The 25,001-nt window shown below is 42.0% G+C and overlaps 1 protein-coding gene across 7 annotated transcripts in view; it reads right to left on the reverse strand.

Moving 5' to 3' along the window:
• gabbr1b (gamma-aminobutyric acid (GABA) B receptor, 1b) overlaps positions 1-25,001 on the reverse strand; it is a 242,481-nt gene that overhangs the window by 62,841 nt on the left and 154,639 nt on the right. For all 7 annotated transcript variants that reach the window (XM_044171397.1, XM_044171396.1, XM_044171401.1 and 4 more), the window contains 6 exons: positions 20,535-20,705; positions 14,676-14,777; positions 11,733-11,798; positions 8,756-8,947; positions 380-625; positions 165-228 (listed from right to left, as the gene is read on the reverse strand). In XM_044171397.1, coding sequence (XP_044027332.1) covers positions 165-228; positions 380-625; positions 8,756-8,947; positions 11,733-11,798; positions 14,676-14,777; positions 20,535-20,705 — 841 coding nt within the window. The remainder of the gene's footprint in view (positions 1-164; positions 229-379; positions 626-8,755; positions 8,948-11,732; positions 11,799-14,675; positions 14,778-20,534; positions 20,706-25,001) is intronic.

Raw genomic sequence — 25,001 nt, forward strand, 5'->3', positions numbered from 1 at the left:
GGCAAATGCTACAAACACTGCCAATAGTATATGCATATATGAATATATTTATATGGATATATATTTACGATTTGATGGAAAGGACAAGATCACCACACATTGTATCTAATAAGCTGATTATTAAAATGAATTCCATTTTAAAAAAGGCACATGCTGTGGCATACCTTGAAGCTGTTCAATAAGAGTCCAGGCCATTCGAGAACCTTGAGCGTCAAATACAACATGACCCTGAAAGGAAAAAGGTAGAATTTTAATGCTGTAACATCCCCCTCCATCCTTCACACAGTGCCCCTCTCTCACTCTCTCTCTCTCTCTCATATTACTATCCTACCCTTTTTCAGTTTCTGCGTCTCCTCTCTCCTCTGGGTGTTGTACTTACTGAAACTCCTTCGAAGGAGCTAGTGTTCAGGGCTCGGTAGATCTCAGCTGTGATATCTCGGTTGTTGTAGTTGAAATCTTCTAGCCGGTGACCCTTGGCCTTTAGGGGCCCTACGGTCTTGTTGAGGGCCAGGGCTAGAGCCCACACGGCGTCATAGGCCAGCGGGGCCTCCTGGAAACCGCCCGTCTCCTCTGGATTTTTACCCCCGAGTTTAAACATCAGCTGGGCTAGAAACTCCTGGGAGGTCTGTAGAGGAGAGAACATCGCGAGAGATAGTTCTTGGTTACTGTACACATAGATGATGTTCAGTCCATTAAATTGGTACATCTGGTTCAGTAGGTCAGAATTTGTTGATTGCAAATCACAACATTTACATGTTATATGTAGGCCTACTTAGGCTAGTGGTGATGATGGATCTTTCAAGGAGGCTGAGCATTTCGGAAAATAGGTTACTGCTGCTTCCTATGCATTGTGTTTGAAAATACAGCTATTACCATGTTGGCAGTTTCCTTTCATCTGTGGCTTTATTATCTATACTCTCAAAATTAATTTTCATTGTGCATTGAAGTCCTTTTATGTACATTTATGCCCCTTAATTTGTGTTGGGTGAAGTAGATAAGATTTAACTCTTATTCAAGAATAGTGGCAACAGTGTAGAAGCTAGTGTAGAAGTGAGCGTCATTTTCAATAACCATGAAAGCACAAATAATTGACATGAAAATCTTTATACAGTATTTACCCTAATATAAAGTTGGAGATAACTGAGCTACAAAAAACGATTTAGTGAAGTTTTGAAATAATCCCCCCAAAGTCTTTGAATATACAGTATATGTCAAATTGCAGAAAATTGTGTCATTATTTTCTTCTTTTTTTCTCTCTGGAAGGACCCCCCGCTCTAAAAAAACACTTATTTTACCCGTTTGTACATATGAAAAGTGACAGAAGTAGTTGTGTGAGAACCTAGAGAACTTGAGAGAGAAGATAAAATCCTGAATACTTTTTCACCTCCACAAACCTGACCAATCGCTGGGTAAAGTGGACGTCAGACTTATCTTGCGATATATGGACATGACCTCGATCATTTTTGCTGACCTCGATATTGCCTGTTGTGTTTACATGCGTATTTGTTTACATAAGAATGTCAGCAACATTTTGGCCAACATGATGCCAGAATAAACAGCAGGGTTTTCCCTACCATTATAAGACTTGGGGCGTAGTGGTTAAGCGTTTTTTTCACAGCACCTAAGCCAAATGAACAGAAAAAACTATATTGAGACACGTTTTTTCATTCCACAATAGCATGACGTCTATGCTTCAGCATCTCAGCAAAAAGCATAATGTTACAGTCTCTGCATCCAGTCCACAGAGCGGACCTGACACAAGGTATATGAAGGCTAGTAAAGAATGTAGGCTACGTTAATTATGGCTATATGTAATGCCTAGTTAACAACATAAATCAATGTGGCGGCTAGTTATGATGTCCCTAAGTTAGCTAGGTTTTGTTCAAGATATTAACCACAGAAAATAAAATGCTGCAGTCAATTTGTGAAAGCCTGAGCTTCATTCATGTTATTTATTATTATGATAGTCACAGTTCCTGTCCACTCGTTTCTGCCTCCTACAAATGCCACAAAGAAGATAGTAAAGGCTTACGTTATGCCTGAGCTATAGTTAGGTTGAAACTTGTAGTTCTGAAACTTAAGTTTACCTTAACCACAAAGTGTCAGGGAGCCGACACAGACACCACCGGCTCCACCCACCGCAGTCAACAGATCTCACTCACCTGAATATTGATTATACACACCTGCCACCAATCACCACACTGCACTATAAAGTCACACTCCCCGGTTCACTCACTGTCTGAACTGAACGGACTACTAATACAGATAAGACTCAATTGACATTTCTAGTTCCTGCATACGTTGTCTACTATTTTGCTCCAGCTGTGGTCTACTCATACTGTTGTAAATAAACTCCCTCGTCACTGCACTTACCTCCGTGTCCTGTGTTTGCCTGCTGACAGAAGACCAGACCTTCAACTCATCTGGAGATGGAGCGCTCCGCTCCCACCACAGAAAATCCCTTCAAAGGGTTGGTCAGCGCCTTTTGAGCGGCTCTGTCTCCAGATCCCCACCAACAATCTGCCTCTGCCAGTCCTATGGCCCTTCCCTCCAACTATGCGGGTAAGGCAGTGGAATGTAGCGGTTTTCTGCTCCAAGTTTCCCTATACATCGACATGCACTCACAATGATTCACCACCAAACGAGCTAAAGTGGCCTTCCTCATCTCCCTCCTCTCCGAAAGAGCGTTGCACTGGGCTCAAACTCTCTGGAGCTCACAATCTCCCCTGGTCAACTCTTTTACTAACTTCTCTTCTCACTCCGACCAGCTCTTCCACCTGCGGCAAGGCAGTTCTTGGTGAGTGACTACACCCTGCAGTTACGCACGCTAGCGGCCGCTAGGAATGAGACCGCTCTGATAACTGCTTACCGCCAAGGTCTAAATTCCCAACTCCTACCAAAAGATGGTAATCTACGATAACAGCATTGGACTCGAAACTTTCATGCAGAGAATCACTCAGTTACTGACCGCATGTCTACCAGAGGAAACAGCTCATTCCCCGCTCTCACCCAAGGCCTGTCCTCCAGTACCAGAACCCATGCAACTTGACACCCACCAGCTTTCACCCCAAAAACATGCACGTCGTCTGACCCAGGGCCGTTGCTTGTACTGTGGGGCTTCCTGGGCACCAGATCAGAGCATGCCCAACCCATCCTCCACGTCCTGCGGTGAGTACCACCCCCAGTTATCCTGCCATTTCTAAATGAACCCTTCTCGAGGTCCAACTACTCACCCCACATTCTGTCGTCGCAGTACGTGCCCTCCTTGACTCAGGCTTCTCCAGCAACTTCATCTCGCCGTCATTATTGAGATGCCTAGAATTACCGTTTGTACGTCATGCAGAGTTAAAAAATAGAAACCAACCAGGGAAAACCGCTGGGACGTGGAAGAATTCAATATCAATCTCCGCCCATCACCCTACGTGTAGGTTGTCTGCACAGGGAACAAATCTCCTTCCTGGTACTGTAGGGACCCACCGTAGACGTCATCCTGGGACGCCCATGGCTCGCTCAACACTCTCCGGAAGTCAGATGGGAGTCCAGCGAGATTCTGCGGTGGAGTCCAGCATGCCTTCAACAGTGTATCTCCTCCGTTCCCAAACATCTGGTCAGTCACTCCCCCGTCCATGTACATTCCACCCGAGTGGAGAGTCCTGACCCACTGCCAGACCTCAACATCCCATCTGACTGTGGCGTTCCACGATGTCTTCAGCAAACAGGCAGCCACTCTCTTACCACCACATCGGCCATGGGACTGTGCCATTGACCTGCTGCCTGGGGCAACACCGCCCAAAGGACGTGTGTATCCCCTGTCCATCCCGTAGTGCAAGGCTATGGAGGATTACATCCAGGAGGCTCTCCACCAGAACTTCATTCGACTTTCCACCTCATCCGCGGTGTCGAGCTTCTTCTTCGTGGGCAAGAAGGATGGAGGCTTGCAGCCCTGCATCGATTACTGAACCCTCAACAGTCAAACTGTCAAGCTCCCCTATCCTCTTCCTCTGGTCCCTGCTGCCCTCGAGGATCTCCGTGGGGCTTGCATTTTCACCAAGGTGGATCTGCGGAGCACCTACAACCTCGTTCGGATCCGGGAGGGGGATGAATGGAAGACGGTGTTCATCACCCGTTCTGGCCAATACGAATACCTGGTGATGCCGTACAGACTGTCCACCGCCATCTTCCAAGGCTTCATGAACGAGGTGTTCCGGGAGTATCTCCACCGCTTTGTGATCGTCTACATCTATGCCATTCTCATCTACTCCTGGAACTTGGCTGAACACCACGTTATGCAGGTCCTCAAACAGCTCAGGAAACATCCGCTCTATCTGAAGCTCGAAGTGCGAGTTCCATCGCCCCACGGTCCATTTCCTCAGATACATCGTCAGCGCAGAGCGCATCCAAATGGACCAGGGGAAGATCCACGCCATCCAAAACTGGCATCTTCCACAAACAGTTAAGGAACTCCAACGTTTCCTCGGGGTTTGAAAACTTCTACCGCAGATTCATCAAGAATTTCAGTTTCATGTCTTCTCATCTCACCTCCCTGGTATGTTGTAAGCCCAAGTCACTGTCCTCGAACCCCGAAGCTCGAGCCGTGTTCGAAGAGCTAAAGAAAGCCTTTTGCACTGCTCCCGTTCTCACCCATCCAAATCTGGATCTCCCTTTTATTGTTGAAGTGGACGCCTTGGCTGGAGGGAGCTAATCACCTGTTCTCCGTCATCACTGACCATAAAAACCTGGAGTACCTCTGTACCGCCAAAAGGTTGCAAATAAACTCCCTCGTCACTGCACTTACCTCTGTGTCCTGTGTTTGCCTGTTGACATAAAGCTGTTTGTTTTTGCATTTCAGAAATGTTTTTCTTTAAAACCCAGAATGTAATATGGCACTTAAATGCACTAAATGGGTTTAGTTTTGACAGATAATATTATTGTATGCAATTTAAGCAATAAAAATGTAGATTTTTCTAAAAAGGAAACCAATTAGTTGTTCATTTTAAGAGACCTGTTTTTATTTTCTCTTTTGTATATTAACTATTGCTCTTTAATAAAGCAAAAGTATTTCTTATCCGATTAATCGATGGAATCATCGATAGAATACTCGATTACTAAAATAATCGATAGCTGCAGCCCTAGCTGTCACGGCACTAAAGCGCTATGAAGTGTGCAGATAGGTCTGGCTATGTGAGACTATAGATGTATAAAGAGCTGTTTGACCGAGAGCGGGGCTGAGCTACACACACGCAGGCAGAGCAGAGGTGGACAGGATGAAGTGTTGCTTCAGCTGCATGTTCACACAAAATCTGGTAATGTGGCTCCTTTCCGCAGGGTTGTGAGGAGGTGTGATCGTGTTTATTTGTGCTTTAGAACGTAACTGCTGTGAAACAATCCGAAAATAACGGTTTATTTCTTTGTTTCACTGCTTTGTTCTCGCTAACGCCACTCCCTCTCTACAAAACAGCAAGTGACAAATCCTACTCATTCTGCCTTTAAACATAACATTTACATTTTAGAAATTGCACACTTACTTTACATTCATTTGGCACTTGTCTGTCCAAAGCAACTTAAAAAAATTTTCTCATACACAATTTGGGGTTTCAGTGTCTTGCTCAAGGACACTTGGACAAGAGGAGCTCTGGAACTGAACCACCAACTCTACAATTAATGGCCATCCTGCTCTACCAACTGAGCCCCACATGCTGTTAGTACAAAGACTAGATAAAATGCATAATTTCATTCAGTGATCAGATGAATGGTCAGGCCATCACAAATGGAATTCGAGCCAGTGGAAGTGTGATTGGTGATTGGTGTATTACAAGCAGACACAGAGCTGAAGATGAAAGGGAGAAGCAGAAACCTGTTTTTTCCCTGGATGATGTCTGTGCCTCAGTGTCACTTCACTTTCATCAATAAGAGCCCATTCCTGCATCTCAAGTGCTCATCTGTTCACGCCAACAGAACTTCCAGACAACAGGGCCGTTAATAAAAGTCTGCCCTCTGTGTCTCATGGAGTTTTAGTATCAGCACCAGCATACAGAGCAGTGTCTTGGACACACTACCCAGCAAGCAGCTGTGCAACTAAGTTTTTCCACCATGTATTACTTTAAAATGACAGCTATATTCAGGTCAGCTCAAATAAATGTTCTATACACAAGAGACACGCAAAATAAGGGGAACACCTTCCAATTTAAGAATGTCAAGTATGTAATGCAAGTAGTATGTAATAGGTGGTGCTGCCTTGCTGTTATACTGGATCCTCTACATGCTTTATTAAGGAAGAAAAGCCTTCAGTTCTTTGAGGGATGAAGGAAGTGGGAGTCTGCTGCCTTCAAATGTTTACTTCTGTGTTGATCTGTTGAATTTGAGACAAAGGATGGAGTTGGATTTCATCCTGCTGTTCATGAAAGCACTTTTGACCACTTCTCTCATAATACAGCCACTCACATTTCTTTGAAAGTCTATTGGCTGGGGCATGTTGTTTTGGAAATACACATTTATAGCAATACTTTAGGGTTAATTCTAAATCAAGAATGAAAAATGTTTCACACTGGGGCCAAGACACTCAATGCAACCCTGTCTCCTAAAAATTACACTCATATTTAACTGATCTGCAGTAGCAAATATGTCGAAACAGAATTCCGCCTCAATTATGTTTTTTTGTCAACATAATGAGGAAACGATTACATTGAACATATCTGCAATATAACAGTACACTATTAGCTTCAAGCTTTCCACTCCTAGGAACTAATTAAGATTGTATGGTTATATTTAGACAACTCAAAGCATTTAGTTTAGGTTAAGGAAAGATGGGCGTCTTAAATATTTAAAAATTTGCTGATTTGCAGTGCAAGATGGAGGCATTAAAAGGCAAAAAAGATAGATGAAGACTGCAAACTAGCAAATGTAGATGTAAACAACATAGATTTCAAATATTAAAAAAATGGCTTTGCAAATGTTTTATCAGGAAGGAAATGCATTCTACATGTTTGTTAGGCCAATACACAGTATGTGTTTTGGTGAGAAACAATGAATGTTAACATAAATGTGTTTACAAGAAAACCCCACAGGGTACCTTAAACCAAAACCACCAACTTTACATAACCTTACCCAAGTGTTTAGCCTAAACCTAGCAACATGTTCTCTAAAGGATGTCACATCTCCTGTGTTGGAAAAACTGTTGCTTGTGAACACTACCCAGGCAGCAATTACATTTTCTACAAAACATATTTGGCAAAGCAAATTACCTTAGTATATAAATTATTTCTATATAAGCTATATGGTGCTTCCTCCAGTTTTTGAAAATAGATTATGAAAGACCAGATATAAAAGTTTGCCACAACATGACAATCAATCATACGTTACCCAAACCTATTATACAGAGAGGAGTATCACCACTTTGAGCGTAACATATAAAATAACCGGTGGCGGTTCTTATCAGGGCTCCAGACTGTGACCTTTTAGTCGCATTTTGTGACCATTTCTGGAGACCGTGCAACTAAATTTTATAACTAGGAGCACCAGTACGACTTGCTAATATGCCCATGTTTTTGTGTGTGTGTGTGTGTTTTTTTAAATCATCATCATATATCATGTGAAACACCAGGAAGGAGCGAGAATTGGTGTGTGTGTATTACTAATGTTGTGGGGACATAAATCTGTTTAAACAGTCACATTGTGGAGACTCGCCTTCCTTATGTGTGTGTGTGTGTGTGTGTGTGTGTGTGTGTGTGTGTGTGTCTGGTCCGTAAGTGCTCTCACTCTCGCTTGGCCCTTTAGTGAAAATGAAACGAACTATTGATTCATTTTTCAAAAGAAGAGATCATTCAGACCATAGTCGGACTGGCCATCGGTGGGCCTGTCGCTCTGTGGGCCGCTTGAGCAGCCCATTGTACAAAAACAAGAGCGAGAGAGATGCGTCGTCGGCCAACTTTGATTATGCACCAGCCCACGTCCTCCTCCTCAAGATCCTCAACACCAGTTCAACTGTTAGTCAAGGTTCTGCAGCTGAAGCCGTAAGACAGAAGACAACACGGAGAAGATAAGCAATGTCACTTTTCGTGAACCGACCAATCACAGCCTGGATGGGGCGGGGCATTAAGAAAAGGTTTACGTTGTTGGCACATTGTTATTTCTGTAAATTGTCTATTTATTACCAAAGCATTTTATCAGTAATACAGTTAAGAAGGAAAAAAATATGAATGTTTTGCGTTGCTGGTTGATTTAAGTGGTGCTCCTAAATTTTGTGCTGGTGCACCTACAATTTTCATTAGGAGCGCCAGTGCTACTAGCGGAAAAAGTGAGTCTGGAGCCCTGGTTTTTATATTGCAAAAACCGCCTGTCTTAAGTCATCTGGTCTCAAATTACTTTTTCATTGAAAAAGAGAAAATCTAAATCCCACTTGATTTGTTTCCAGTGTGGCTTCCCTTGTTATAGTAATCTTCTAGAAATTAGTGTTAATATCTTAAAACAAGACAGAAGAAAGCAGATTGCTGTACTAGTAACAATGAAACAACACTTAATTCTAGCACATCTTTGAAACAAATAGATTTGTAATGAATTAATGTAAAATTATCCTAACCGGAAAGATTATATTTCTTTGAAGATGTTTTTATACATTTTAAGTGCACAGTTATTTTGCTGCTGTAGCAAAATATGAACACTAGATTAGTGCATTCATCATACATTCACGGCAGCCTGTTCAGCTGCAGATGGTTCTGCTGAGCACCACTGATAAGCCACATTACAATGCTTGTCTTACCAGGTTGGAGGCTCCTCGCACCGTCTCTGGGTTGAGCATGACAATCTCAGTGGTCACATGACCCTCCACAGCCTCCGTCATCTGCCCCACAGTACAGTTAATGGATGGGTCCTTGATCTTAAACCAGTTGTCTGCGTACCAACCAATGAGGAACCACACATACTTTTTCCCATACAGCTTTTCCTTGTACACCTGCAGAGGGACAATGGAGCAATGAAAGGAGGGAGAAGAATGTGATACATGAACATCTACTGAGGAGAAGAAAAAAAGAGATAATATTTGATATTTTAGGAAAAAAGAAAGAGGGCAACAGTAAACAGTGCTTGGTCTCAGACCTGTCATATTATTTTGTTTGTTTTTGTTATTTTAACAGCATCATTTTGAAAAAACTGGTGAGCTGCATCACTGTTAAACTTTTGTCACAATCTACTCTGATATTTGACATATTGTATGTGATGGGTGGATTTGATGGACAATTTAATATCCATCATGTCCCTTGAGACTGTCTGACTGAAATGTAGGTGATAATTCAATGAAAGTGTTGCCCACGTTGGGTCAGTCAGTCTTAACGTTGGAATTATAAGGCTCTATCTGTATCTGAGTGGTTTTGAGATATTTAGTTTTCACATCTTAAATAGCAAAACTTAGCACTTAACTACATGTCGTTAAGTGCTCTTTAATTGTTCAAAGTTATAGGCACCCTAAAGGTACTTAAAATATGCAATATCAAAATCATATCACATTTTAAAATGGGGTTTTCCCAGATCAGGTGGATTTCAGTTAGAACCCCTCTAGCACTGAGAAAATAAAATACTGGCTTAGAGTCCTAAATGACTAAGGCATGACAGAAAGCAATGACTTTCTTGACAAAGTTGACATTTTACTCTTACTCTAACATATTATGGTACCCTGTGGAGTTTTTGACCACTTGGCGCTATGTAGCAATGTTTTCAAGAGTGGCTGCCCATTTTGTTGGTATTATGCATGCACACAAGAATATACATGCACAGGCACAAGCTTGTGGGTGACACGATACACAGTCCTGCTGTCAGTTTCACACTATGCTAATCGACAATTGGTGGTGGTAACGCGCCAAGAAATGTAGCAATGGCATATCTCGGATACCAAATTTCTTAATTGCTATCCCCTATAAACAGTAACTTTGAGTTACTAAAGATACCATTAATTCTGGCTAACAAACATTAGCATGAGCTGTGTAATCACCTTAACAAGCTAGCTGTCTAGCATGGAAGCGGGAAACGGGAAAAATCAACCTTTCACTAAGTTCAACCAAGATAAAATATGATTAGACAAAGCAGCCTATTTCTCTCGCCTAATCAGTAACAACAAACACATCCTAGATTTCTCTTTTACACTGTTGAAACTTACTCAAAAACAGCCGTCTGTTAGCTGCTCACCCTTTACGGCTCATGATTTTTTTTTTTTTTCTGCCGAAAAATTGATTACATTAGAAACAAAATTAGTTCCTCGTCTCCAGCTACTCCTGTAAAATATTCATATGCTGAATCCCAGTTAGTCTCTGTTCTTACAAGAGAGTGGATCTCTCTCGAAATGTTGTATAAGCTGGTGCTAACTTATACACCAACAACCTGCCTCCTTGATCCCTACTAGATAAACCTTTTTAAGATCTCCTTAAACCTTATATTCCATCCCATCCCATTCAATTCAATTCAATTTTATTTATTTAGTGCCAATTCATAACAGAAGTTATCTCATTGCACTTTTCCTATAGAGCAGGTCTAGACCGTACTCTTTATAATATTAATTATATTAATATGTGCTCTGCTCTCAGAATACAGGGCTCCTGTCAGTTCCCAGAGTTCAAAACAAGTCTCTGGCTGCGGGGTCTTTTCCTATCGTGCTCCCTTCCTTCCTCTGGAATTACCTCCCTGTCAACATCAGACAGTCTGACTCTGTTGGGGCCTTTAGGTCCAAACTTAAAACTCATCTTTTCGCCTTTTTAGCTAGCTGCTTATTTTTGATTACCTTGTACCTGTTACCATTACCCTTCCAGCGAGTTGGTCTCAGTCTCAATGAATCTATTAAGCCTAGAACTTATAGTCCATGTTTGTCCTCCAGAGGAGAATACTGTACATTTTCTGAAAACCCTTGCATCTCTGTAACCGTCATTCCAGATGTTTTGGATCTGGATCTTCATCCTCCAGGTGAATCAGCCTCTCCCTCTGTGAGTGTTTCTTTCTTTCTCCTACCTGGTTGAATGCTGTGCTTGAGTTTCGCCTTTTGTATGTTTGTGTAGTCTGTCCTCTTCCTGATCTCCATAGTGGAGAGGAGGTCGTGTGACTCAGGTCTGTTTGGCATCCTGATTGTCCATACTGTAATTTTACTATGTTGGTCTATTCTGTACACATATTGCATGTCTGTCACTAAAGCAGCAACTCTAGGGACAGTTTACTAACCCAAAACCTAGCGCTGAATGTCCGTGGGCAAGTCATTTAACATTACCTGTATAACCAGCTATGTAATGTGTTGTGTGGCTCAGTCCGAGCCACTTTGTGTGTTTCCCATTCACAGAGCCAGGGCTGTGTACACACACCGGAGTTTTTCTCAGCGCACACACTGAACGGACAGCTAGAATATGTGAGGAGGTATTCGTTAAATTTGACAAAAAGACATGTATTGGATTAGAATCGCACACCCCACCTTTAAAGGTTTTTTTGGGGGAGTTTGTCCTTATTGAGGGTCTAAGGACAGAGGCTGTCGTATGCTGTACACCTTGAGTCAAATTTGTGATTTGTGATATTAGGCTATATTAATAAAACTGACATGACTTGACTTAACTTCATCAGTGTTATTCACGGTCTTCAATAAATTACTCGATTTCTTCTTTAAGGTTTCGTAAAAGCCTTGCATTAAAGCACTTTGTTACGTGTCTGATACTTTAAATTCATGTCATCCAAGTGTGTCACAAATGAATTTGAACAGAAGAACACTTTACCTCGCAGAAGACCTTCCTGGCCTCCGTCTCATAGAACAGGCCAACAATAATTCTGGCATCTTGGCGCTTGGAAGTGAAAAAGAAAAAGGACAGTCACACACAGGGTGGAGATGAAAAGCAGGTTAAAAGGCCCTGCAGTGTGTCAAATTCAGTGTATATCCCCTCCCCAAAAAAACATGCTTAGTTGCACAGCTTCGCCTAGAGGACCTCAGTCCCTTGCGTTGCTGCTTGCGACTGGAAAATACAACCGTTTCTTATTTTTTCTTCTGTGTTGCATTGCACCGATGGAGTTAGTCAGTCACAGGCTGAAACAAAACACTGTGTTGTTTCAAGTGAAATTCAGTGATGGTTGAATGCTTCTATTTGTGGTTTATGATTCATTCAGCTGCAAATGCACGTACAGTACATCGGGACAGTATTCACAGCGCTATCACTTTTTCCACATTTTGTTGTTATGTTACAGCCTTATTCCAAAATGGATTAAATTCATTATTTTCCTCAAAATTCTACAAACAATACCCCATAATGACAATGTGAAAGAAGTTTGTTTGAAATCTTTGCAAATTTATTCAAAACACAAACATCACATGTACATCAGTATTCACAGCCTTTGCCATGACACTCAAACTGAGCTCAGGTGCGTCCTGTTTCCACTGATCATACTTGAGATGATTGGAGTCCACCTGTGGTAAATTCAGTTGATTGGACATGATTTGGAAAGGCACACACCTGTCTATATAAGGTCCCACAGTTAACAGTGCATGTCAGAGCACAAACCAAGCCAGGAAGTCCAAGGAACTGTCTGTGGACCTCTGAGACAGGACTGTATCGAGGCACAGATCTGGGGAAGGGTACAGAAACATTTCTGCAGCATTGAAGGTCCCAGTGAGCACAGCTCCATCATGCGTAAATGGAAGAAGTTTGAAACCACCAGGACTCTTCCTAGAGCTGCCCGGCCAAACTGAGCGATCGGGGGAGAAGGGCCTCAGTCAGGGAGGTGACCAAAAACCCGATGGTCACTCTGACAGAGCTCCAGCATTTCTCTGTGGAGAGAGGAGAACCTTCCAGAAGAACAACCATCTCTACAGCACTCCACCAATCAGGCCTGTATGGTGGAGGGGCCAGATGAAATTTGCAAAGATTTCAAACAAACTTCTTTCACGTTGTCATTATGGGATATTGTTTGTAGAATTTTGAGGAAAACAATGAATTTAATCCATTTTGGAATAAGGCTGTAACATAACAAAATGTGGAAACAGTGAAGTGCTGTGAATACTCTCCGGATGCACTGTAGGGTATCTCTACTTTCTTGAAGCAATGTGTCAACATTTTGGGAAATATGCTTATTCACTTTCCTTCTGAGAGTGTGATGTTCAGATATATCAATCTCATGTCTGTGTGTTAAGTACAGATCTAGAGTCAGGAGGTGGTTAGCCTAGCTTAGCATAAATACTGGAAGCAGAGGGAAACAGCTTGCTTGGCTCTGTCCAAAGCCAGAAAATACACATGCCAACACCTCTAAAGCTCACAAATTAACACACTATCACATTTTGTTTGATCTGTACACAAAAAGAAATGTAAAAAACAAATTGTGATTTTTAGGAGGTGTTACGTGCTGGAACTATTTCTTGACAAACAGCTGGTTGCAGGGACTGTCTGCAGCTTCCTGGAGTCTTGTTGTCACTGTTGTTCATCAAGAAATAGTTCCAGCACAAATATCTCTAAGAAAGTTGGAGCTTTTACATTTCTGTTCTGTATTTTTTAACTTTAGACAGAGCCATGCTAACTGTTTCCCAAATCTTCCAGTCTTTATGCCTAGCTAGGCTAACCACATCCTGACTTTAGCTAACATACACAATTATTGATTGATATTAATCTTCTCATCTCACTCTTGGAAACAAAGCGAACAAGCATATTTCCCAAAATGTTGATCCATTGCTTTAAGGAACAATTTTCCAATCTAATGTCCTTGTAGTAGTTATAAAGATGACGTGCTTATAACAAAACAAAACTAGCCAATGGTCCCTTAACTTTGTTGCTCTAAATGTAGCAATCTAGTTAACTTTAATCATCCACTGATATATTTAGATATGAATGGGTGACAAAACTACATGTTTGCTTGAGATATGCATTGTTTTCTTCTCTCTCCTTCCACAGAGCATAAGGAGCTCAGTCAGCTATCGAAGAACAGCATTTCAAAAAGCCAAAATTACTTTCTAGTTTGTCCAGAGTCAAATACAGAGTAAAAGAATCAATGAGAGGCAGAGGCTCATGTTGCTGCTGGTTTTACCACCCGGCAGCACAGCTAGCTCAGACTAAGAGTCTGAGCAGCCAGAAGCCTAGAGTGAGTGAACTGTCAAGCTCAACTTGTAAGCCAACATGGACAAGAAATTCTTTAAAATGCTCAGAATAATGGAAAGTTTGAACATTCACAGCTCCATGACAACCAAACAAACTCCATCTCCTGATAAACTGTGTCATACAGTCAAAGGCTTCAGAGGAAGTAAGTAAGTGGACCTTGAGTTTAGGCTGTTTTGTCAGCCAATTCCAGACACCACATACTGAGACCATAATGTCTTGTCGAAAAAAGTTACTGAATTTGTATTTCAAGAGAGAAGTTTCACTTTCTGAATGGATGTCTATGGAACTGGACATATTTTAGAGATCATTAATGGTGCTGCATCTGAGAACACTTCAATACTGGCTTCAGCATTTATCACAGTTTTTACCACAGTTTGGGCCACTGGGCAGCTCGGCTGGAGCTACAGAGATGCAGCGTTTTGCTGAATGACTCCACATTCTGGGCATAAGACTGCTTCTGTAATTCCTGGGCTATTGTTGGCAAGTATCCAGCAGCTCTCAATGGTGAACTGGGCAAACAAGGCCTGACTGATTGGTGTTCAGCTGTCTTGTATGTGTAAGAAGACTGGGGGAATCTGGCACCTTGAGGTTTTTGACAGCCACAGCAGGGTCCGTGAGGAAGCTCTGACGAACGCTGATTTCAATGCCTGCCTCCTTCACCCTCTCCTCTAGATCATCCAGAGTCTGTCAAACATAGAGAGACACACATACAATAATGTGCATGCAGAAAATGACAGAACGAGAGAGACCACAACCAAAATAGGTGTAGGAGAGATAATGGAATGGTAGGTCGCGAAAAGAAATTTGAACAGTAAACAGCAATTGAAGTAGGAGCAAAGTAGTGAGGGGAAAGATGAGTTAGTGGTTTAGAAAGATGATGGTGGGTGTGTGGGTGATGATACCAACAAACAGATAACAGTAGGTGATGAGAGAGGGAGAGAGAAACCAATCAAGAGAAGGTAGACGTGATAGAAGATGGGGAGATAAGGGAGGGGAGAGAAATAGGAAATGAGAAAAGAGAAACAATTTTCTTAGTCATCTTTTTTGCTGTGTAAGAGAATGCATTTAAACCACTGTTCAAATGGCACTAACCCCACTGCCCCACACCCCCAAACCAGGCCAAGGTTCATTTCCAGCATTGGGATTTTCCTGTGTTCCTCTATAATTGGCTTAAAACATGCCTCCAACTATGTTTTGATGTACACACAATGAATGTACACATTCTTGACACATAAATGTGTCATGAATGTTTTTTATTGTCAGGTCTTCCCAGAGTGGCCAGTTTAATTATGCATGAGTGGTGGAATGTATATTCAGTAGGGGGGGCCGCCCTGGATACATGCATGTGTGCAACAGCCTAAATACATACACGTATTAATGTTCAAGATAAACAACTGACAGATGTATTAAATTTTTTTTTGTAGTTAAATCTGAAACTTTAATAATATGACAGCAGTATGATCCATTTGATGGAGGATATTTAAACCTATAACAAGCTCAGCTGCTGCTGCATGTTTCAGATACTGTAGATGTCCATCCTGCCTAAACCCGTTACAGACCATAGCAATGGCTTCTAAATGTGATGAATTTGCGGACCACTTCAAAGAGAAGACAGCCAATATCGGGTCTAGTATCTTTCAACTCCAAGATACCATAATAGCTAAAGAAACGCCACCCACCATACACTATGAAGCCCTAGATATTTTTTGCCTGTTTGTCGCTGAAATGCTCACTTCCAACCTCCTATTAAAAAAATGTTTTTAATTCAGTGTCTGAGGCGGTCCTTACAATTTTTGTGTGGCGTATTCCCCATAGCATTCAAAATTGCACTTGTGAAGTCTCTTTTTTAAAAAAGTAGCCTTGATACCTCGATACCCAGCAATTCCAGACCAACCTCCAATCTTCCATTTTTAAGTAAAAGGATTGATTTTAGGACCACTTCTGGCATCTCTTTCCATTGTTTTGCTGATGACACACAACTTTATGTGGCTGTGTCTCCTGATGACGTGGTAAATGTACTGTACTTATATTGCGACTTTCTAGTCTTTTCCGACTACTCACAGCACTTCAACTACATATCACGTTCACCCGCTTTCAAAGAAAATAAATCATTCACACACTGAAGGCACAGCCCTCGGGAGCAATTTGGTGTTCAGTATCTTGCCAAGGACACTTCGACATTTAGGCTGGGGGAAGCCCGGATCGAACCACCGACCTTTCGTGTGGTGGACGACCCGCTCTACCACTAAACCAATCAATATACTTTTTAAATGTATTTTAAATATTAATGTATGGATGTCACAAAACTTTTTACAGCTCAACCAGGACAAAACTGAAACTTTAGTCATAGTCTCAAAAGCTCAGAGAGAAACTGGTCGCAAAATTAAATTCTGTTAGAAAGCCAACAAGAAAAAAATCTTGGTGTGGGTCTTTGACTCAGACCTGAACTTTAAAGCTTACATGGGGTTTAGATAGAGAGATACTTTTATTTGTCCCCATGGGGAAATTGGTTTGCGACACAATCACAAGGCATTTCATCACAACATCGCAAAAGTCACCACTGTGTACACATACCTTGGCATGGGGGATAAGGTGCTAGTGCATCAGAATCAGAAATACTTTATTGATCCCCCCCGAGGGGAAACTGTTTAACATTCTTAGCATTACCTGTTTAAAAACTTAATGGCTTGTGGAACAAAGGAAAACTTGGATCTATTTTTAGTGAATAGAGGGTGGCAATATCATCACCCAGATGGCAGCAATTCAAATGAGGAGGCAAGAGGGTGCCTATGGTCATCCACAATGTTGTTTGCCTCTCATCATCGTTCTGTCTATATAGATGCATTCCAAACTTGGTAACGTAATCCCTAGCAGTTTGCTGGCTGTTGTTACAGTTTTTCTGACAATCTTTTTCTGTGCCTCAGTAGCATTATCAAACCAGCAGATCATGCAGAAGGTTAAAACACTTTCAATAAAAGCACAGTAAAACATTTGGAGCATTTTGTTGTGGACATTAAAGGATAGCAATTTCTTTAAAAAGTACATTCTTCGCTGTGTCTGAGTGCTTATGAAGTCAGTCCACAGGTCCCATTTAAGCTTATGGTCGAGAACAATGCCAAGGTACTTGTAATCTGTAACAGATTGTATTGGCTCCCCATTGATAAAAGTAGGGTTGGAAGAGGGTTGCAGCTTTCTAAGATCAATGGACATTTTCTTTGTTTTAGAGGTGTTTAGGAGAAGGTTCGACTTCTCACACCAATCAGGGGGATCAGGGGTTCACTGTAGCTGCCTCAACACTGTTGCCACTCTCAAATCAAGAAAAGACTGTGTAGAGCTGGTTTGCCATTTCCAGTCCCTGTAGTCTGTTTTTTGTTTGTAGCTGTAGCCTACTGGTCCAGCTGTACTTGTCTTTTTATTTGTCTCTGTGTGTCCTTTCTGTTTCATTCTGTTTTTCAGAATGAATCAGACCTGCTATAACCTGATCATTAATATCTGGGCTATTAATGATCTCCCATGATGTTGTTGTTCCACACTTTGACAGCCTTTTTTTGAGGCTTCTCCCTCTCTAGTAGCCTAGGGCGGAGATAGACCACACTGTGGTTACACGCCTTTAATGGTGGGAGCAGGGATGCAGTGTAGGCATCTTTGACAGTACCATAACACATGTCTAAGGTCTTATTTTTCCTGGTGCGGCAGTCAGCATACTGATAGCAGTGATGTTGCTAGGTACGCGTCCTGCGCCTCTGACAAGTTTAAACAGAAAGGACGCAGTAAACTCACTGTTGATGCGTCCATAAGACACGCCATATTTTTTCCCTGATAATGCTACATTGTGAACAACAAATTCGGGTTGAAGTCATAGAAATAAACAAAATAAACCTTGCTGTCCAAAAACCTGTTTCTTACTCTCTGCGCATAGGCTATACTGTATCTCTCCAGCACCAAACGGGAAGCAGCAAACCAGATAGTTACTTTGGTAACGACCGAAAAAAATCCTCAAATACTGTCTCTCACACACCCACAATAGACGGTGAATTAACAGCGTTATGAGTCGGTGTTTAATTCAGCGAGTATCCACCAACCAGCACGTATTGTTTAGTGAGAAACTAATTTAGATTAGTTTCCTTGAACTGATGAGCAGTTGGCACTTGCCATCAGTGTATGAGTGTGAATGGGGTGAATGTGATATACAGTGTAAAGCGCTATGGTTGTCTGACATTGGCTGCAGTTAGTTCATGGTTTACAGTCTAATAATGTGTGCATGGTAAAAGGACTGTAATTGTATAGTGCCTTTCTAGTCTTTGCCGACTACTCAAAGTGCTTCACACTACATATCACATTCACCCACATTCATACACTGACTGTGGCTGATCAGGCTAATTATCAGCTAATTGTACTCACTTTCTAATGGCAGTATGCCAGTAAATGGTTGCCCTTTGTGTGCATGTTTTTAAACTACTTTCCTAATAAACATGATGTGCTTGATGGTGTTGACTCCTGAAAGCTCAGCATTCTCGTTGTCCTTTAGCTTCCCTTTTTAACATTTATCCACCCAGAAAAAGCTCATATTTCTCTGTATAATATGACTCTGTCTGTCAGCTGCTGTGTGTCTGCAGTGTATTTACAGATTTGGGATTATATTTGTTTCATTTTCAGATACATTTTCAACATACATTGATAACCATAATTATAACCATATAACATCAAACACGAGTTTAACACTATCATTTGTCAAAAAACACAAATTTTATTGGGGACCCTCTCAATTTCCCTGGTACTCACTCAAATGACCACCCGTGGGTCCCAGGAACTCACTACATTGAAAACCTATCAACATCACTGTGATAGTATGTGCGCAGGCACTTTTTAATGGAACAGTTATTTAAATCCCCAAGGATAAACTTGGGTGCATCAGGTGAAAGTGACTCAAGTTTCTTAAGAGAGGTTTAAAATAATCTCTAGTGCCTTATTAAAATTTGCCTTTGGGTGTAAATATACCACGGTGAGGAAAATTTGAGGAAACTCCCTGGGCAGATGGAAGGGTCGATGAGTGACACACAGCAACTCAATGTTAGGGGTCCGACTGCCCGACACCACTCATCCCTGATGATGAGACAGGCGCCACCCCCGCGAGCCTTCCCGGTGATGTTGGGGTCTCGGTTGGTCCTGAACGCTGAGAAGCCTGAAGGTTCCACCTCAGTGGACATGATGTTACTATCCAGCCCAATCTCAGTGATCACCAAGACCATTCAGCTCTTAGATTTATAACTGGAGACAGCTATGGCACTCATCACTGTATTCTATATCAAAAGTGGGTTGGCCTTCTCTTTCCATTAGAAGGGACCAGCATTTGTTTTTATTTATTTATAAAGGGCTTCTCCAAAAATTGCCGTTATACTTGACATCACTTAATGGTTGGAGATTTTGAACACATAACATCCGCTCACCGGACTGGCTAGTGCTGCAGATTCTTAGAATTAACACTGATCTGGGAAAGACTGCTTTTAGATTCCTTGCACCATACATTTGGAATGAATTGTAGTGTACTTAGAAGCTTGATACTCTGGTTCCAATGGGTCAAGTTGAAATCTAGTCAAAATCTTGATTGATTTTAGCTATGACTGTTTTTAATTTGTATTTCCTATTTCGTTCTCATTTTAAATTGTTTGTTTTATGTTTTATTGATACACTTATGTGCTCAGGTTTCTCTTGAAAATTAGATCTTGATCTCAATGGGACTTACGTGATTAAATAAAGGTTTAAATACAGTATGTATTGGTATGTACTGTACTGGTACACAGTTAGTACAAAAGATTACACCTTAACTCTGGAGTGATTATGCTGTATGTTGGACACGTCTTCACTTCAATTTGTGTCATCATGGGCAAATGTGCATCTAGTCTGAACATACCTTCAGTGTGTTCAGACAATCTAGACATATAGAGTGAACCTCACGACATACTGCTGAGCAAGATTGTGTAGAAGAGCTGGCTTTTTCGTCATTTTTGTCACTGTGATTTTGAACGATGTTTTCTTACTTTTGGAACAAAAGTGCTCCAGTGATGTTTTGAAATGTAACACAAGATAATTTGCTATGCCCCACTTTCCATTCTCACAATAGTTTACAATAACTGTGGCAGATTTACAACCAGTTTTTTTTAGTACTTTTTGAAACATGTTCTTGATTTTAGACAAATGTAGACAAAAGTAGCTTCTTATTTCTAGGTGGCGACCATCGATTTTGCCTGCTGTTAGCTGGACATGCTAACAATAAACAAACTGCCTAATCTAGTCCTTACACTTTTGTTCTTGTGCTTTTAAGCTTGACAGGCCTGCCATGCCTAGTTACGGTTGCTAAGCTATGTTCAGGGGAGGGGTTTAGCAGAAACTCTTGTATGACTTTGCTACTTTTCAACACTTTCAGCTAAATACATGACTCACTGATGTAAAAACTTCTGTTGTTTGCTGAATGGTGGCAATCTTGGTCCATTTCCACTTCTGGAAGAGCTGCACTCGAGTGGGGTTGTGCAGCGTGGCAGACGGATGAGTGCGGAAGAAGGTGGGAAAACGCTGGCGGTTGGACAGAGCCGGAGAGCTGGAGCCATATGACAACTGAGACACAGGGAGACAGAAACAAGCATGTTAAAGGCAGTGTCATCCTGATGACTTAAACTGCTGCAAAAGGATAACTAAAAAGAAATAAAGAAGACAAAAACAGGTAAAAGCTAATTTTAGAAAGGAGTAGCTAGCAAAGTATTTATATTTTCAAAAAGCAAAATGTAAGTGTACAATGTACACCATGAGTATAAAGAATTATCACCAACTTTACAGTTCCCCTCAGCTCCACAAAGCTTTGCAGCCCCTTTTAGCTTATTGTTTTTGTTTTTCAGCCCACAAATTTACTGTTTGGTTCCAACACAGAGATGGATATAAAAAGAAAAATAAATAACTGAAATATGCTGTTTGCATAAACACTGTTTTTTTCACTGTTTTTTTTTCTCGCTAACGCCGCTCTCTTTATTCATTCACTCTCTAACTTGTTTGACCACTGCTGCTTTGGGTGACTGTGGTTTAGTGGTAGAGTGGGTTATCCACTAATCGGAAGGTCGGCGGTTCGATGCTGACAATCTGGAAACAAAATAGTTGCCTCTTTAATATCTTGACTCGCCTCTCCTCCCACTGATGCCAAACAAGTCAAGGAAACAACCTCACTGTGCCCAGGAAAATACCAATTCACCAGTGTGACACTACGTTCCGCACTGCGCGCCGACACCGCCGAGTCCTTCTTGGTTCATATGTATTTGTGTAATAAAAAGTTAGATATTTTCCTAAAATCGTTCAACCCTATGTACACAAAGAAACTTTAACGTGGCACCAGAGGAAAGTTCAAATGGTCACCAAACACTGTGAATTATCACCTGAATATTCACAGCAGATCCTATCATAATCTGACCATTCATTTTTGAGATACCTTGTCATGGATCAAAGTGTCATTATGAATCATCCTCTGGAGAGTGTGAATTTTTTGGCTAGTAAAATCTCATTACTGAAAGTGCAATAAAAGCTTTGTGAGTAAAAAGCTAATAAGAGTAGTTTATCACTATCATTAGTATTTATAATATTTTTTATAATCATATGATCTGCTTAATGAGGTAACCTAAGCATAGTGTTAACTGTTCCTGCTGCAGCTTTCAGACTGCGGTCGGGAAGCACAGGGAAGACTTTGTTTTCCTCCAGTGCTGAAGTTGATGCTAACCTCTGGGCTAACCACCTTCACTTTTGGGAAGCAAGCAGCTGCAGCGTTTATTCATGGGCAAATTGTAACCTACACTGTACATTTACTGCCACTAGACAACTTCACTGCTAACCTTTCCCTATGCTCCAACCGCCAACACCTGTCTGCTCTTTGAGCTCAGTCACCGTCACTCTCTCTCTCTCTTGCTCACCCACACACTTACTATGCAGTGCCCTGTTCCTTAAAAGAGCCACACTACTCTTATAACAAATAGGGAGGAAAAGTAAAGAAAGATGAGTTAGTAGGTGAGGATGGGCTGTGAATGGGCTCAAAGAACCTCCTACCCAACAACGATGTCATCGTCCATCCTGATGCTTCACTGTGGACATTGTCATATGCCAGTTTGGTAGACATCGCCCAATCCTAATATCAAATATCATGTCAATATGGCCAATAGTTGTTGAGATGTCTTGCTCTGAACCAAAGTCTTGGACAGACTGATTCTTAAGCCCACCTGCTAGTCGGGCAAAAAAAAAAATCTTTGCAGGTTTGTCTACACAGAGTCACTAGTTTTTAGGTAAAAACAAAGCACCACACTGGTTATATACTGTGCGGTGTGCACAAAGAGTGATAACCCGAGCTCCAGTGACAGCTTGAAACCATTAAATTATCACTAAATTAGCTGTGTTGTCTTCCTTTTCCCAGTTGTTGCCTTTGTTTGCATCTCTGAGATAATATTGCCACAGTCATCTCTTCATAATGAATGGCTTGGAGATGATGACTGCTTATCTGCACCTTTTAAAATAGAGCTGCTATGAAATCGTTCAGTTTCCTCAGCCAGCTTGACCATCCAGAATCTTGTATGTCTTCAGCCACCTGCCTTCAATCAAAGGTACGTTATATTATGGGCTTATTGAGAGGAAGGGTATTAGCCTGGGCAGAAGCGATAAATACTAATCGGCGTCTTTCTTCGCTAACCCTGGAGGAGTTTTTGTCGCAAATAAGAAATGTGTTTGATCATCCTGACTACTGTGGAGAGGCTGCTAGATGCTTATTAAGCCTACGTCAGCCTACGGCTGGGAGCGAGCCCGTCATTCCCTTACTTCTCTCTCACTTGGCGCCAACCTCTCTGCTCTCGTGAGAACGAGAGTTCATTCCTCGTCTGTGACTCAACCCACTCTTCACACTTTTCCTGAAAATGAACCTATGCATTTAGGTCGAGCTCATCTCACTCCAGCTGAGCGGTTCCGCAGGAAGAGGCTCACCAGTATCAGTGGGGGTTCTGGTGAGCCAAAGTAATACCCCAGCCCAAGTTTCCCCAGAATGTCCAGGCCACTCTTTGCTGTAACCAGTTAACTCTGCCTCTCTATGCGCTTATTGACTCAGGTGCAGAGGGGAATTTTTTAGACAAAGAGTTGGCTTTCAAGTTTGGCATTCTTACTGAACCCCTTGAGGTCCCACGCACAGCTAAGGCTCTTGATGGTAGACTTTTGGCTCAAATTACTCACTGCACTATTCCTGTGACCCTAGTTCTGTCTGGCAATCATAGACTATTCAGTTTAAGTTAATCTCATCCCCTTTGACACCGCTAGTTCTGGGTTTCCCCTGGTTAAAACAACCCTCACATTGACTGGTCAGCCAGAATAATTATCAGTTGGAGTCCATTTTGTCTGTCCACATGTCTGCAATCTGCCTTTCCTCCAGTGGAGGTCACTGCCTCACCTATCAACCCCAAACCCCCTGATTTATCTGCTATGCTGGTTCAATATCATGATTTGAGTGAAGTCTTCAGAAAAGATTTGGTTCTATCTCTTCTACCTCACCGCCCCTATGACTGTGCCATGGATCTCCTTCCTGGTTCTCCTCTTCCTGCTAACAGACTATACAATCTGTCTCTGGCTGAAATGGAGGCTATGGAGAGATATAATAATGACTCTTTGGCTGCAGGCTTAATCCATAGAAAGACAAAACACTACGTCCTTGTATTGGTTATCGTGGTCTCAACAACATCACTGTAAAAAACAAATATCCCCTGCCACTAATCAACTCTGCTTTTGAGCCTCTTCAGGTTTCTTCAAGCTGGTGAATGATGTGTTGAGGGATTTCCTCAACCACTTTGTTTTTGTATATCTTGATGACATTCTCATTTTCTCCAAAGACATGTTCAGTCATATTTCCCATGTCCACCAGGTGCTCCAGAGACTCCTGGAGAATAAGCTCTTTGTCAAAAATAAGCAGTGTGAGTTTCACTCCAGCTCTGTAAGCTTCCTGGGGTACATGATTGAGAGTGGGCAGGTGAAGACCCTGAGGAGATTCGAGCCGTGGCGGAGTGGCCGACACTTAATACAAGTAAGCAGCTGCAACAATTTTTGGGTTTAGGGACTATAGCAGAGTAGCAGCACCCTTCACGAGACTCACCTTTTCCAACATTCCATTCTCCTGGACTCCTGAAGTGGACTTGGCTTTTGTTAAGTTCAAGGACCTCAGCACCCATTCTGATCCAGCCCAACTCTTCAGTTCATGGTTGAGATTGATGCCTCAGACATAGGTTCTCTCCCAGTGTTCAGTTGGTGACCAGAAACTCCATCCCTGTGCCTTCTTTTCCCGCTGGCTCTCCCCAGCTGAACGTAATTATGATGTAGGGAAAACGGAACTCCTTGCCATTAAGTTAGCACTGGAGGAATGGAGGCACTGGCTGGAGGGAGCTGAGAAACCTTTTGTGGTGTGGACAGATCATACAAACCTAGCCTATATTCAGACAGCTAAGAGATTTAACTCCCACCAAGCACGTTGGGCATTATTTTTTGGTTGCTTTAACTTTACACTCACTTACAGACCAGGATCCAAGAATGTTAAGCCTGATGCCCTATCTTACCAACACCTCTCCCAAGAAAGCACCACTGGTCTAGACACCATTCTTCCGCCTGTTGTGGCAACTGTCTCCTGGGAGATCCAGTCTATTATAAGAGAGGCCAGCAAACCCAACCAGACCCTGGTAACAGTCCACCAAATCGTTTGTTTGTCCCTGACGCTGCTTGTTCTCAGATCCTCCAGTGGGTGCATAATTCTCTTTTTGCCTGCCATCCTGGAATAAACCACACCCTCTCTCTTAAGCGGCACTTCTGGTGGCCTACCATGGAGGCTGACACCGGCACCTTTGTCTCTGCATGCAC

This window comes from Siniperca chuatsi, linkage group LG17, assembly GCF_020085105.1.
Source record: "Siniperca chuatsi isolate FFG_IHB_CAS linkage group LG17, ASM2008510v1, whole genome shotgun sequence".
Lineage (NCBI taxonomy): Eukaryota > Metazoa > Chordata > Actinopteri > Centrarchiformes > Sinipercidae > Siniperca > Siniperca chuatsi.